Genomic DNA, 16,803 nt, shown 5'->3' on the forward strand with positions numbered 1-16,803 from the left:
GTACACAATCCCTCACCAATGTTTATCATAACAATTTGAAGCAAGTGAATAATCAAAAGTGTCCTTTAGGTCCTCCTAAGCATACACCACCATCAAATCCTCCCTACCTTTGTAGTAGCTGAGCACAGATCGATAGAGCCAATGTAACACAAGCAGGAAGCTGGTATAACCACCGCTGTCCCCATGACGTCCCAGGGCCTGCTTTGTCACACAAGGCTTTTTGCATGCATTATCCCATGTACTCTGACAATGAAGCTATGACTTATGCATTAAAGGTATGGCAGGATCACAAGAGAAAATGAATCTCAGAGAGGCTATGCAACTTATCCAAAGTCATACAGGTAGGATGTGGCAGGACAAGAGTCAAGGGCAACCTGTGTGTTACTAAAGTTAAGTTCTTCCCACTCAAACCACTGTCTTTTGCCCTAAAAGAAAACACAAAACTCAAGGCAGAGTCAACATCCACTTATCGATCATTCAGATGGATTAATTCATGTAATCCTCAACGGTTGGCATCACTCCAAATCTCTTCTCAGTATCTCATAAAATCAGGGTCAGAGCTAGATAAATGGCCTGGCCCTTCCTTATGTCCTTATGTTCTTTTTTTTTTTTTTTAAAGGTTTATTTTATATTTTAGAGGAAGAGAGAAAGTGCATGCTCAAACAAGAGAGAGTGGGGGGAGGAGCAGAGGAAGAGGGTCTTCAAGCAGACTCCCCACTAAGCACGGAGCCCGATGTGAGTTTCCATCTCAAGATCAATGAGATCATGAGCCAAATGGAAACCAAGAGTCAGATGTTCAACTGCCTAAGCCATCCAGGTGCACCCCTTATGTTCTTATCATGGGCCAATTGCAAAATGGTTCATCTTGTTTGGATTTTCACAAGTGAGATGCTGAGGCATTTGCCAGGGCCATCCCATTTATGCGAATTTGACACTGGCTATCACTTGGTGAAACCATTCACTACAGTGTTTCAGCAGTGAGAACAGAAAGGACTTGTATTTGTGAGTACTTGCACTGTCATGGGATGATTGATGCTGGCTGGCTGCCCTGCTTTTCTAAGAGCCTTTCAGTTGCCCCCTTGGTGTCCACAGCTCTGGAAAGTGCCTCAGATGGACTATTTGAGAACAAACCATTTGCTGCATGACCAGGAGATATAAAAGACCAGGAAGGCAGTGTGAGTCAACTGTGTAGGTGGAAGCTGCTCATCTCCATTGCTGCAGAGGGAGAGAAGTTACCTTGGTGACTTCCAACGTCTGGTTCCATTCCATCCCTTTTAAAAAAGCTGATAAATAGGAAGCTAATTCATTCACTGGCAGAGGACCCAGGTTTGATTGTTTTATTGACTATGTTCCACTCCAATTTGGAATAAATAAGCACTAGGAGACCATACTCAACCACAAACACGGAACTCCTCACCACCCCCAACAGACAACCATAGCTGAGTGGCTTGGAAATGGAGAACTTGATAAGCTTTTTAGACTCAAATATATTTTTAGACTTAAACACCTTTAAGAAATTACTAGCTTTTTCAATCAGACTTTTCAATAATTCTGATTACATTTGGAACGAGCTAACAAGTTAACTCAATCCTTTTCTGATAAAAAGATTGGTGAAATCAAATATTACCATAAGTCTCATCTTAAAACATGCATGTGGGATCCACATGATGTGGCCATGACTCCATTAATACCAGGGCAATTAGAGCAAAATTGGGTGATGCCGTTCAAACATGAACTCTCTCTCAACAATGATCGATGCAAGAAGCAAACTGGTCCCCACAATGCAGCACAAACATTTGCCAGCAGACACTGAGCCACTATTTTCTGACCATGATGAAAGAAACAAGGATGTGTGGGGCAGATGAGTGCAAGCAAACCCAGGTGTGTGTGGCTATAGAAAACCATCTACACTTTCCTAACTCTCAGAGACAGGGTTCACAATATTATTTTTTATGACTTTATATCTTCTATAAAATGAGCTAAATACACTCAAACCCAAAGGGTTATCCTTCTTTCAACACATTGCAACTACTCCAGAGATAGCAAATGTACTCCCCACCAACAGCCCTCCAGAATCCACCGGGCAGCCTGTCGCCTCCCACCCAAGGAGCCTGGCTGCCCTTCAGACTCCTCCTCAACACAGTGCTCCAGGCAGCCTCTCCCCAGGCATCAGAGTGGACAGGGACATGATGGGCTGTCCTGGATTTGGCCTGGCCCCATTCCAGAAGGAAAATGGTTTACACATCAGGTCACTAAACAATGCTAGTAGCATTGTTTGCCTGAGCCTGATATGGCTCAGGCTGGGAATGGAGAAAATCTCAACTGTTCAAATGAAACAAACAAAAAAAAGGCTTTGTTGAATATCTTCAATATTGGAGACACTGGGCTTAGGGCATGGAATTCAGGGGCAAATCACACTGTGATGAATTTCCAGGGATCCGGGGTCTAATTTGTTGTGTTCAACATAACTTGCAATGAGTCGGGCTTGGAGTGTGGGAGATCATTTGTTATATAAAGGTACCCATTACGATGGGTTTCTAGCTGTCTAGAAATAAATTTTTTGCATGTGTGGGCAGCTGTGAAATAAATAAATGCATATAGATATATTTTGATTTATAGATAAAAGAATGATAGTAAATATATGTATCCTACATTACTTATTTATTATGTATCAGAATACTAGTTATGAACTATTAAAACAGCCTTTAGGAGACCATCCTATAAATTGAACTTTGAAAGTAAACGCTGCTGCAAAAGTGTCATCACTGTAGAACTGATGAAAATCTCTTAAAATCATAAAAGGAGAAACACAGAAATAGGTATTTCTCTTACCAGTGGTCTCAGTTCTGGATGCGTCAGGATATATCCATTATTTGTGATTGCAAAGGCATAACCGTGAATCCCTAACTGTAAGAAGAAGTGAGAAAGAAACCTTCATTAGCTGGCTCCCTGGTGAATTCACAAAGCATAAAGCAGCCCGACATTTAGTAATTTACAGCTTAAACTTGGCATTCATAACCCTTATCAGCACAATATTTCATTAAAATGAATGCAAGGCATTGATCCTTGACATTTGGTAGAAATGAAGACCTGTCACAGGATAAGCTCAGCAAATAGCACAATTTAAAATGTCACATCCCCATGTTGGCATCAAAGGGCCTTACTTTGATTTATTTAAAACAAAAACAATTCCTTTTTTCCTTTTAAATAAAGTAGCTGATGTTTCTAGTAAGACCCTCTCCTCTGTTGAAGCAAACAGTTTTATCAACCTGGGTGTCTTCCATCACCCCATGATGAGGAATGAAGAGGAGGCTTCCTCTGATTCACATCTAGACTTTCTTCAAGTACACACCCATAGGGGCCATCTCGAGCACGCACTAGGCAGTCATTTTCCATAATTCTTTAAGGATGAAAGTGTCCCCACCAGCCCAGACAGGAGCCTGCCAACTCCTTTTATATCCTTTCGTCTTTAAATTTGGAGGCTGCCAAGCTTTTCCATGCATGCTTCCATCGACACAAAGCCTGGGTCATTTTCTATGCAGAGCCTCACTTAATTTATGTTTTCTGACTAAATGGGACTATGGGAAATAGTTTGAGAGCAATGAAATGTTTTATTAGCTTTAAAAAGTATGTAATCAAATTTAACACTGCACTTATTTAAATAATAATCCCGGCTTTTTGACAATATTTCTATTACACAGTTGACTGCACCCATTGGCTACAATAAATTTACCTACAAATCATTCATGTATTAAAATGGCCCCTGGCATAAAACCCATACTGATCTCTCTCTCTCTCTCTGAAGAAAGAAAATGTAACCCACTTTTGCCAGAGTAGTGAAAGGGGAGAGGGGAAAAAATCCTCTATTTTTTTTTCCAACAAGTGATTTTATAGTTCTGAGCCCTCACTGTTCCTTTTCTTTCAAATTCTCTGCTGCTCACATTCTTGAATATGATACTATTAAATGATCCAGACAACAGAGTTTACAAACCAAGAATGACCCTGTCTGCTTGTTAGCTTAACGTCAAGGTGATGTGGAATTAACTTCAGAGAATTTAACACCAACAATTAAAAGTTTCCCTTGCATTACATAAAGCAAATATGCATGTGGTAGTCAAGGGCAACAGACATTTTTCTCTTGGAGTTACCTTGCACAGCCAATCTTAATAAGATTCTACAAGACTCTAATGATAAAGTATATTTCATTATGCTGTGAAAGATAAACCAGAGATTTCCTATCCTTTGAGATGTATATCGTCTCTTTCATCTTGTCTCTTGGAAAAATGTCAGGCACAGTCAACACTGCATTAATTACCATTATTATGTCCCAGTTTAATACAGACTCAAGGGGTCAAAAAGGACTCAGAGAGTTTGACTTTTTTCCATTAAGGGCAAAAGAGGTATTTGATTGGAAATGCAAACTCAAAATTCGGCCAAACAGATGATATTTTATGGTCAGCTAATATATTCAGTGCCTTCCAATGCATTGAATTGCAGTTTGCTTCTAGGAAGTAATCCTCAGAAGAAGGCATAGCTTTTCATCTATGCTGTCTTCATACTCTATGCTTCTTGTAGAGTACCACTCAAAATGATTAATATTTGTAAAGTTGATTATAAGGAATCAAGACATCTGTCAAGCAAGGCCTTTGATTATACCAGGCCTGCCTCCCCACCTGAATATAAGGCTTCATGATGGCCAAGGCTGTGATGGCCAGCCATGTGGTCAAACTGGTGGTTGGGATGGAGGGAAGAGGAACAGGGAAAGGAGAAAGAAGAAAAGGAGGAAGCAGAAAACCATGAAGGGAGCAGGCTTGAGTATAGATGACACCCAGCTGACCTGAACTCTGCTTCCTTCCCTGGAATGCAAAGGCTGAACTGACTTCCCATCCAGTGTCCTCCACTCATTGTCCGACTGCCATCCTTGCCTCCCCACTGCCCATCAGTGCCGCCTACTGGAATCTGCGTTTGCTCCGCCTGCCTCCCACCAAGATGCCACCAGAACAGAACTCCCTTCTTGACTGTGGCCAGTGGCCACCTGATTGCTGACTATACCCTACAGAAAGCTCTCTTGAATCTTCTGGGTTGTATTAGCTGACTGCCCTCCCTCCCGACACTCTATTCCTTCAGCTTCCAGGCCCCGTACATCCAGGTATCCTTCTCTTCACTGGATCTTCATCTTCTGCCCACTCTCAAGCACTCTCTTCCCCCAAGCTTGTATCCCCAGGGCCCCTTGTCTACTTAAGCTCTCTCCCCCAATATGCTTTGGCAAGTACCTGGATGTTGCTGATCCCCAGCTCTGTGCTCCAGCTGTAGCCTCAGCCCTCACTGGCAGGTCAAAGTGTCCAACTGTGTGTTGGGCATCTCTACCTGGATATCCCCCAGGTGCCTCAGACCCACCCAGCCCAACATGGTGGATGCTACCCTTTCTGCTCCTTTCTCTCTGTGGGAGCACCACCTACCCACCCAGAATCCTAAGTTAGAAACTGGAGCATCAGCCTTGGACTTCCTTATTTCATCCCCAGCTTCTTGATCCAAGCAATCACTAATTTATCTCGCAGAAATTGCTCAGGCTCATTACTGCTTCCCCACCCCCACCATCCAGGTAGATTTAATGTAATAGATTTCTACAATGGTCCTAACTGTTTTTCCTTTCTCAAATAAGAGCCCCAACAAAGCCATCCTCCAAATTTATAAAGGTCAAAACCAACTCTGACCCTGTAGCTCCCCTGGGTAAAACCCACTAAAGACCACTTTCATGTATAAGATAAAAACCATACGTCTATCCATCATGTCTCCTGAGGCCTGGTCCCTGCCTAAGTACCCATCTCCACCTCCTTGCACGCATTGCCTCTTAAGGTACATGGCAGTAACAACCCCACCCCCCTCCGCTACAGTCTTCTCTCCCACCCACACCTCTAACTCATTATGACAGCTGTCTAGAGCACCTCTCCTTCCCATCTTTTCCAGCTAATTCTCACTCATGCTATAAGCTCAGCATCAGGATCATGTCCTATAAAAAGTTTCTCCTGACTCTGCTCATTGCTCCCTCCTTTCCATACCGTGTTTCCATAAAACCCTGAGAATTTTTCCATTACTACCTTCACCCTAATGCATAAAAATGTGACACCTACTTTTCTGCCTCTTAGCCCTAGCTGGTTCTATCTCTCCTCTACCTTGTTTTCAATGAAACAGTGTCTCTTCCATCACAATGGGCTGTTTATGGGCATGGAGGATCTCACTCACCTCTGCCTTCTACAGCCCCTTGCATAACATCTGACCCATGGCAGGTGCTCCAGTAAGGTTTGTGAATATTTAAGACATTCATTGTTTTACCCAAATATCGTCTAGATCATCTTTAAAGTTTGAACTAAAGTAAATATGACAAATGAGCCAAAAAGGGAAAGGTGATGTGCCAAAGCAGGTCCACAGTCAGTCCTTGGCAAAGCTCTGCCTGAGAAAGTCATCCCGACACTCAGAAACTATCAGGGTAAAATCTTTTCCAATGTTTTGTTGCTTGTTTGATGGCATGTGGATATAACCTACTAGGGATGTGAGTAAGCCCCAAACACATTCTGCAGATGAACCTCTCAGAAACCAAAAACTTACAGTAAGACAATGTCCACCCTTGTTCTTGGCCACACACCGGTATCCCAATGAAATCTCTAATTTTTGGTTCATTTAAAGTAGAACTGGTCTTCCTGTCCATTCTACTGTGCAGTCCCATGGAGTAATAGGAACTAATCAAACACAAGGCCCTCCAGCACTTGAGGCTGCCAAAAGGGCCCTCATCCTGAAGCATGCTCTCCTGGAGGCCAGGAGCCTCGTGGTCCAACACCCCAGGGAAGGAGGTGCTTCCCTTCCAAGTGCAAGCCTTTGGGCTAATGAAGTGAACCCAATTATAAAATAGCTCATTATGTTAACAGAGGCTGTGGTGTCTGGAAGTTATTGCTGGGGTGTCTGGAATTCTTAATAAAAATTACAGGAAGTCTGATTGCTTGTGGGAAAATCTACGAAGCTGAGGGAAAATAAGGAATTCTATCTTCTGGGAAAACCCCAAGAGCCAAGAGCTGACTCATCTTTCCAAGGTGTTAATCAGGAGGAAAAGGTGTGATCCACACTCTGCTCCCTGGAGCTCTTCTGCTCTGGATGAGAGAAGCCTGTTCAGCCGTGACTGTCCCTGGCTGCTGTGCACCCCCTTTCCCAAGTCTTTTTGTGGGAACCAGAAGAGGGCTGACTCAGGTTCAGGTGTGTCAGACCTGTATCTACACTTCCCAGCCCGCTCCTTGGGAAAGCATGTAGCAGAAATGCATGTACTTCAGGCGCTGCTGCTTAGTTTTCTGTAGCCGAGCTTCCTCCATTCTATTGTTAGACTTTATTTCATTCATCTTTGATGAGCTGAGTTGTGTTGAGAAGATTATTTTAAGTGGCTTCAACTCAGAAAGGGGCCAAATGATACCCACTTCAGGGGAGCATAATAATGATTTAACGGGAATGGGGCCTTTTAAAGCCCCTTTACCATACCAAACACACAATAAAAAGCTCAGTGAATGTTTTATTGTCTTCTTTTATTTTAACTCATATTATTTTTAGTATTTTAACTATCATTTCACCTACGACTATTATTATTGCCATTTATTATTCCTAATGGCATTAGGGTAATAGTAGCTAAAATCCTGGCTTGCTAGTTGTGAGACTTGGCATGCTATTTAAGCTATTTAAGCTTCGGGTGCCTCAGTTTCCTTAGCTATAAGTGGGGGTGATGGCAGCATGCACCTCTTATTAAGGGAGATGATGCCATAAAGAGCTCAGCACATTGCCTGAGAGAGGAAACTGAGGACAAACAGATGCGTAAGGCCATCATTATCACTTCTGCATCAGGTTCCTACCATCTGGATTGCTGGGTATATATCAAGTAGTGGCCCTTTACTAGGGATCCTACGTCTTCTCATAGGAAATAAGAGGCTTAAGAAATGTTTGGAAACATTCTCTAAAGATGGGCTGCTTTTCTTAACACTGAGCCAGTAATTCTGGGCACCTGGGTTTGGGGATTTCAATAAAAGTAAGGTTCACTATCTTTAGAAGCCTCAAATCCCTCCCTCATTCCCATGGCTTTCCATCTCTGGGAGTGGGGGCTACAGAATTTCCAACACTTGATTATGTGGGTTTGGATCAACCAGCTGTCCTATCATGCCTCTGGAAACTTAACTCCCAACTGTAAAAGCCTTGGTGGTGGATGAAGCTGGATGTCAGAGGCCCAGGGTGGCAGGAGGACAAAGGGCCTTTGTCATCTCAGTTAGCCGAACCAGGAATATTCTTTTGCTAAGGAGGCCACCTTTTGTGAGTCTGGACACATTTTAGTTTAGAGTTCATTTCCTCTTGTTATAAAGGTGGCTTTCTAATTTTATCAGCTAAATTGCATGAGAATATGGAAACAGAGATGACTTGCTTATTCAAAGAAGTTTCAAGCAGGTGCTGAGGACCAGACAAAAAGTGTGTGGAAGAGTCAGACCCTCTGGGGACTCTGAGAAGACTGGGCCATTGTGTAGGGGTGGCCAGGGGCTTATGGATGGTGGCCAGGGTGCTGTTGTCCACGCTGAGAGAAGCCCCAGAAGGCATCGCCCCAGGCTGAACAATCCCCATGGTGCTAACTCCTCAGCTGTCCATCACCTTCCCATGCACTGTTTTACTTTCTTAAAACAAAAACAAAAATGAAACAAAACCAGAGTATAGAGCAAGATGATTTTAGGTGGCATGTGGACCTGGTATTGAACTTACTAACCAGGATCACTAGTGAGAGCCAGCTCTTTTTAAATCTCTTCCATCCTTCCAATTATATAAAAAAGAAAGTTTCCACTTAGTATATCTTTAACACTTGCCTTTCATATTACCTTGAAAAAAAGAGAGAACAGACCTCAAGTTCAGAACCTTAGATTATCAAGCAATCATTTAACACTATTTCTTTCTTTTCTTCTCTCTCTCTTTTTTTTTTTTTACAATCCTTCTAAAGTGACTGATGACACTGACTTTTCTTTGAAAATGGTGATATGGTGTTTCCTATTAAAATGTAGTTATGTGAAGAAAGGTTTGAGTTGATTTACAAATGAACTATTAAGCGAATAATGGTACAGATGGTACAGAAGCATGGCAACAAATCATGAAGTGTTATGTGAATGGCTTAGATACTCTATTCCTTAAGCACATGGATCTAGGAGTTACACAGACCAGGCTCGAATCACACTCACCACTTCCTACTTATATGGCCCTGAGCTCTGTGAACAGAAGCCCCATGAACCCGAGTTTCCTTATGAGCAGAATGGATATGATAGCACCTCACTTATCAAAGGAGGAGCTGGTACCATGATGTGTGTAATGCACTCTGCACAGCGCAGAGGACTGGCAAATGTTATTTGCTAATATTATGCCACAAGACACCGTCTGGTACCACAAAATGGTGCTTTTGTAAACAGCCATTTTATGCATCCCTCACTTTGCCTCCAACCCGCTGAGGGACAACCTGATTATTTTGGCTGCCTCCATCTGCTCAGCTGACTTGCTCAGATAAGAGTTTGTTGGGATGCCTGCTGAATGGGCTGAGCCACTGGCTTGCTCTTATCCTGACCCTCTGTCCAAAGGTAAGCCTGTCCTTGTCAACTGCCTACTGCATATGACCTTGTATTATAAACCTTTCCTCGTGGCTTTCAAAATTCTTAGAACACCCTATTTTTAAATGGCAGAGGATCCCAGAGTGTCATTGGGTTCACACATTATTTTGTTGGGCATTCTACTTTAGCAAGGGTTCAGTGGATGTGAAGCCCACGGGTGCCTGAACCTGGCATGGGGAAGCTGTCAACAGCACTATGCTGGCAGCATCCCACAAAGAAGAGGGCCAGGAGGCCGTGGGTCATACTGGTTCCCTTGACCAATGTGGAACCATTGTTCCCAGTTAATAATAATGGTCAATGGTCAATTCTTCATGCAAGTTTATGAGCATGCAAGTTTATGAGTTATTGTTATCACCACTGGACAGAAGAACTAAAGATTTGAGAGGCTTGTCCACTCAGAGCTCCTTGGTGATGGAGCTGGGATCCCAGTGTATCTTCCTCCAGAGCACTAACCCCTATCTTCCTCCTCTGAAGCTCAGAAGAACGCCCCTCACAACGGTGGAGAATCAGGCTCAGCATGTCCGAGAAGGAGGTGGTAAGGAAGGGGGCTCTGTTAGCCAGTCAACAATCTCAGAATCCTGGCCCAAAGGAGCTTGCCTGCCTCCAGGTGAGGGTAAAGGGATCGCTTGTCAATCTATCAGCAGGCCAAAGAAGAGATGGGCAAGCCAGTGGGCTCTGTGCTGGGGAAAGAGTGTTTTTCAACCGGGTGTGTTTTCAACCCTTGTGCAATCAGGGGAAGCATGCCAGTCCAATGAATGCCTCTCAGAACGGGGAGCAGTGCTGCTCTCTGCCCCTCCCTGCCCTCCCACACTTACTTACACACACACACACACACACACACACACACACACACACACACAGCTCTTGGGTAGTTCGCACAGCTCTGCTGGGGCTTGAGGTGACTTTCTTCTGTGGAGCTGCCACCAGGGACCAACTTAGAGTTTCCTATAGGGAGTTCAAGAACTCTCTGGGTCATCTTTTTAAAAGGTCATGTCACTCCCATGGCTAAGTTGTGTATCAGAAAAATACAATGATCACATCTCAATTTATGATTTCACACGTGATTGTTCAGGCCAGGGTTAGGGTGCTCATTAAGAAAAACAGCAAGTCCACTCACTAAAATACATGCTCAGAACCTAAGCAGGTAGCATAAGGACAAGGCAATGCTGCTTGATGGTGGTGGCAAGCAAAGGCTGAGTTAGGACCACACTGCTTTAAAGGACGTGGAGCGTGGAGCCTGGCTGCGGTGGAAAGCCAGCCCTGGTATATCCGTTGCTCTGATTTCACTAAAGTGCTGATTTAACCACAACAGTGTACCTTGAGAAGCCAGAGGATATAAGTCCAATCAATGTCATCCTTAGGACCCCACGATGGTTACTGTCACCAGTCACCTTCTTGGCAACTGGCCACCACTCTGTGATCAGCCCCAGTGGCAGTGCCATCCACCAGCTTTAGGTGGATGCTTGTGTTATGCCCACCTGCCCCAGACGGGGCACACCCCAGTCTGGAGACAGCTGGGAAGGCACCCGGAGCTGAGGAGGCCTGTTCTCATGGAGGTAGAGTTAGGTCTGGCCAAGGGTATTAATTAATTACTTAATTGATTAATTAAGTATTAATTTTCCAAGATAGAGGGAATACTCATGATAGAGTCAGAGACCATTTCTCTTTGGGTTTCATTGGGTTCCTGCTAAGAAATAACACATTTTAGAGGATCCTCAGGTTGGGATGAATTAGGACTGGTTTAGAAGACCATCAGAGATGTAGGACCTGCATAGACCCACATAAATATTTAGACTCCCAGAGATCCAGCATGTGTAGACCTACTCAGATCTGCTCAAACCGTTACTGTTCTTATGAAAAAAAAAAAAAAAAGCACCTACCAGAAAGAGAATAGAGGCACCTCTTTTCTCCATATTTTCATTTACTACTATGGCAGACTGTGAAGGTATCTTGGACGCTTAGTCCTGGATTATTAATTAGGTGACACATTACCTTGTATTTGGGAATGGTCTTCAGAAGCTCTTTCACTGGGACATCTGTGCCAACCACACCCAGAAGAATGCCTTTCGATCTCTGTTGAAAAACAAACAGTAAGCAACAACAACAACAGTGAGTTACTTTGGTGGAAGGAATAGAACTGAGGGAGAAGCCAACACACCACAGATCTCCATCTGGTGCCTTCTCAAAGTTTCTAGAGATTGAAGATTAACCCAGATTTCTATGAGGCCCCTCTTCTATCCCCCCCACCCCTAAATATTGCTAGACAAAAATGGTAGCTTCTCAGGTACTACAGTAGCTCTCAACACACATCCATACAAAGATGCCCTAGTAGCCATCTCTTCTCCCTCCTGAAAATTCAAAATTAATGGGAACAAGCACAAAAGTTTCAGCCGCTAAGGACTGTAACCATTAATCAGTTTATTTTATGGAAGCTTTCCTTCTATAGGAAAGACGTAGCATAACTGCTCTCTCAATTTATACTGCTGTTTGGTGCCCAGGGGAAAGACATAATAAGCCTTGCATTTGTAGCAGCATGTTGGAACCAAGGACCAAGATGAAGGAATAGGCCTCCAGGGAGGGTCCCAGTTCCCAAAGTCAGGGTGATGGAGTGAAACTGTCAGAGTCAGAAAGGCCTCCCAGAAGAAGACACAAATTGCTACTGTCCATTGTTTCCCTCCAGTTCAAGCCCACCTGAAACCTCAGAAGGTGACCTTTTTAGAAGTAGGGTATAATCACTTCAAGGAGAAATCATCCTGGATTTAGGATAGGCCCTGTATCCAACAACTGGCATCCTTATAAGAGGACAGACAGACTCATGAGAGGAGAAAGCCATGTGGAGATGGAAGCAGAGATACCACAAATGAGGAGCAGCCGGGCACTGGAAGCATCTTTCCCTAGAGCCTTCTCAGGAGGTACAGCCCTTCCAATGCCATGATTTTGGGCTTCTAGACTGGAATTTTGAGAATAAATCTTTCTTGTTTTAAGCCACTCCATTTGTGGCCCTCTGTTACCACAGCTCAAGGAAACTAACACAAGGTTGGTCATTATAAATCAGGGAGGGGTCATCCCACCACACTCAAGGATTGTCTCTGGGTCTTTCCTTTCTCTGGTAATTTCACACTTAACTTTGGGAAAAGTGCTGCATACTGTCACATGACACTTGCTGGGATTCCTCTCTTCTGTTCTCAATGTCATGATTCTAACAACAGAATTCTAACAACATGGAAAACTGATAGATCCCTTATCTTTAACATAAATAATGTCACCAGAGCTTGAGTCAGAGAATGTCTGAAATGGCAATCCTCCTAATATCACACCAGAGCATGGCTGCTGTACTCACGGTTTCGTTCTGCTTACTAAACACAGGCATGGCGACCGTGGTCATCAGGACGAGGCTCTGATCATCGGCCAGCTGGATGGGGAAAGAAGTCAGTTACCCGGGAATGATTTGAAAACCACACATGGCCAGTGGTCACGGCCCTCAACCATCTCATCCTTTCCTGATCAGGGCCATTGGGAACAGACCAGTGCTCACTCAACCTAGTCGCCTAGAAGAGAGTGCAATGTCTCTCTACTCTGACTTGCAGATAAAGATCCCAGTCCATGGCTGGGGAAACAAAGTCAGCCCCCACCGGTCGGTCCAGCCAATCTGTTACTGCATTCAGCCGTTTGGGTTCAAAGAAAGCCTGCATTGGATCTTAGTGATTCACTTCATTTTATGACCACAGATTGATTTTATCCTTTCACTTTGCAGACATTTATGTGCGATATGGATGCTGCTCCTTAATCTGAAAATTGAGGATCAGAAAACATGAGCATAAGGGGTTTTATGAGTTGTCCCTGCTGGAAACAATGAAATCTGAAATCATTTATTCTCCCCGAGGTAGCTGAGTCAAGGCCTTTTGGTACCTCTACATATTTCTATGGCCAGTCCCAGACAGAAAACAAAAAAACAAAATACAACAAATAACTTTATCATCTGATCCCTAAAAATCACCTCTAAGCAGCTAAACATTTCTCCTGGAATAACGACCTTTGAAGTATGGCAAACAATGCGCTTCTGCAACCATCTGAATTGCATACAAATGCACTGAGCACCACCACCATCACATCTGGTTTTCATGAAGTGTTGGGAGACAGACAGGAACTCTACCCGGCCCTGGTAACAAGTGGGGAAACAGAGTTCTGGACCACAGTAGGCTTTGGTCAAAGACAATATTGGTTTTAATTTTCAGCTTTGAATCTTTATTAACTGTATTTATTAAGCCTCCATATCCTCAAATGAAATAATGGCAATTATTCCCCAGCATTGTTGCCTTGAAGAAAAAATGTGAAACTTCCAGCGTGGTACCTGGCATAAGGATGCACTCAAAGGATGCTGGTTTCTCTTCCGCCTGCAAGGTCATATGGCCAGTAAGTGGCAGAGTCCAAACTGAGCTAAGGCATGTGACACTTCTGACAGGGACCAAAGTTACCATGGCAAGTGTGGTAGGAGAGAGATCCTTTCTGGTTTCATAGCCCATTTTAGCCTCAAATGAAGCAATCTGTGAGTGAGAATCCACTATCTTCAGCGTATAGTGTTTTCTGATGTGTGAGTACTTCTCTATAGCTTTAGTTTCATAGAAAATTCACGTACTGTTCCCTCAATCTTCTTGGGAATAGGCATTTGAAAGAGAAGATTCTAAACCCTAAGGGCCCACATGGACTAAGGTCTCCATGGACGGGCAGGCCTTTGGTGAAAAGGTTATTAAACTTAGTCCATCTCCCACCTATCTTGTTCTTCCAATAGATTCTTCGAACTATAGAGCCTCACTACTTGTAATGTGGTTCACAGAACAGCAGCACAACTGCGTTAGAAATGAATAAGCCCAAGCCCCACTCTGAATCTGAACATTTTAATAATTAGTATGCATATTAGAATTCAAGGATCATTATGATAGGGCAATCCCTTCTACCATCAATACTCACTAGCTTAAGAGAAGCTTATGGGAGTAGGGAAGAGCTCCTAACAGAGACAGGCAGGGCCATGTGCTAGGTTTATGTCTCTGTCAGGGTGGACCTGTATCCCTCCATGACAAACAAGATGAGGCAAGAATCTTACCTTCACTCAAGGACTGGAAATTTGTGGTGTGATGATTAATTTTTTGTGCCAGCTTGGCCAGGCCATTGTGCCTCATGTTTTGATCAAACACTAGTCTAAATGTTGCTGTGAATATATCTTTCTAGTTGTGATTAACATTTAAAAATGCAAACTTTGATAAAGCAGATTATCCTCCATAATATAGGTATGTCTCCTCCAATTGGTTCAAGGCTTTATGAGAAAAAACGGGTCCCAGAAGGAAAAAGGAATTCTGCTTCCCCTCTGCCTTCTGATGCAAGTCTGCAACATCTCCTCCTGCTAGAATTTCCAGCCTGCCAAGCTACCCTACAGATTTCAGATGTGTCAGCTCCCACAACTATGGGAAGCAATTCCTTATAATAAATCTCTCCGCACCCCCCCACTCCAGATATAGGATATATATCCTGCAGGTAGAAATAAGGTATCTATCTCCTATGGTTCTATCACTCTGGAGAGCCCTGACTGATATACATGCAATCATGTCCTCTATTATTTGAGGCAGCCTAATTTGGGTGAGAGAATAAGAAAACAAACTTATTACCACATCATAATATTAGTAACTAAATAATATTAACCATGAGATGATAATGACAGTTTGTGAAAACATGGTTCCAACATCTTGCTAAAAATACTTAAAGTATCCTATGGCCACCACTGAGTGTATGGAAGGTCATTTTCAAAGGCAGAACCAACCCATAGTAAACATCTCTCTTAGAATCAGAGATCTCCCCATATTCCACTTCCTTGATTAATCTTCAGTGCTATACAGAAAACTGATTTGAGCTGATCCATAACCTTGGACAACTTCCACTTTGCAACTCAAATCAAAATTTCAAGCGATGCCAGCATGTATCATGGATGAAACCAAAACATACCACTGACAGTAATGAGAAATGAAGCTTTTTCCTGCAACCAGTAAGAATCAGTTATAAGTCACTGGTAATTGTTCTGGCACAGATACAAGATCATGGGAAACTAACTTCCAAATATTAAGCCAGAATAATGTATCAACTTCAATCAAACTTCAATCAGAGGCTAATTCCAAAAGTAATTACAGCCCGTCATTACCTTACCAAAAAAAAAAAAAAAAAAAAAAAGTCCCCATAATGCCATAATGTTGCATGTGTACTGAAACCACTCAATTCTTTAACCAGCCTCTGGTAAACAAAGGAAATGCAGTGAGCTCGGTCTAGCCACTATGCTGGGAGCACATATACTGTCTCCTGGGGCAGTTCTGGCCCAGATTTGGACTGGCTTGGCCAGAACCATAACCTGTAGCCTTCTTGATGTGCACAGCTCACCAGTATGGCCATAAGGGCTGGTGGGGCCTGGAAATACTACATGCATGACATTAAGATCTTCCTCTACACCTATCAGCTTCTACACCATCTCTCCCAGTCTCCAGAGATCTGAGTTCTGCGAATCTTGAAGGTTTCATGGAGAAGAAACATCAATTTGAAAGTTAATTTGCACTGTGAGCACTTTATGATCAAAAGGCATTCTGTACTCTTGCTATAGGAAATAGCAGCCGGTGGCAAAGCCACTTCGTCCAGACCACCAAGCAGGAGTTATGTAGCCAACCGCAGCCAGACACCCTTTGTCCCCACCCACCAGGGGGTCCCTGCTTTTCTGTGGCCCCCTAACCTGTAGTGGCTGTGGAGGCAAGAGCTGCTTATGATTCATACCCGTGGCTTCCAAGAAAAACGCAGACACAGAGTCAACGTTCATTTTCCAAAGGGTAGGAATGGGAGGGGGAGGTCACCATGGTCCATCTGGGAAAAATCCTATTAACTCAAGTCCAAGTGGGAATCCTAAAATGAACTGCCACTCAATTGCCTTTGCCCAGGCTTTGAACAGGCCTCCGAGATGCTTGGTTGTGGCGCTCTGTTGTATAATAAGTGTATATTATTCCATATCCTTCATTTCCTATGCTACATAATGGGGACCATTCTGGTATCAAAGGAAATGATGAATAATAATACGGAACATCTGGTTTATAAAACACAAACTTGCTCAACAGAT

General features: G+C 43.3%; 1 protein-coding gene across 10 annotated transcripts in view; it reads right to left on the reverse strand.

Moving 5' to 3' along the window:
• CACNA2D3 (calcium voltage-gated channel auxiliary subunit alpha2delta 3) overlaps positions 1 to 16,803 on the reverse strand; it is a 946,725-nt gene that overhangs the window by 202,312 nt on the left and 727,610 nt on the right. For all 10 annotated transcript variants that reach the window (XR_005374880.1, XM_038566127.1, XM_038566132.1 and 7 more), the window contains 3 exons: positions 13,003 to 13,074; positions 11,655 to 11,735; positions 2,833 to 2,907 (listed from right to left, as the gene is read on the reverse strand). Coding sequence is in view for 9 of the 10 variants with exons in the window: in XM_038566127.1 (XP_038422055.1) it covers positions 2,833 to 2,907; positions 11,655 to 11,735; positions 13,003 to 13,074 (228 nt within the window). In the remaining variant the exon portion in view is untranslated. The remainder of the gene's footprint in view (positions 1 to 2,832; positions 2,908 to 11,654; positions 11,736 to 13,002; positions 13,075 to 16,803) is intronic.

This window comes from Canis lupus, chromosome 20, assembly GCF_011100685.1.
Source record: "Canis lupus familiaris isolate Mischka breed German Shepherd chromosome 20, alternate assembly UU_Cfam_GSD_1.0, whole genome shotgun sequence".
Taxonomy (NCBI): domain Eukaryota; kingdom Metazoa; phylum Chordata; class Mammalia; order Carnivora; family Canidae; genus Canis; species Canis lupus.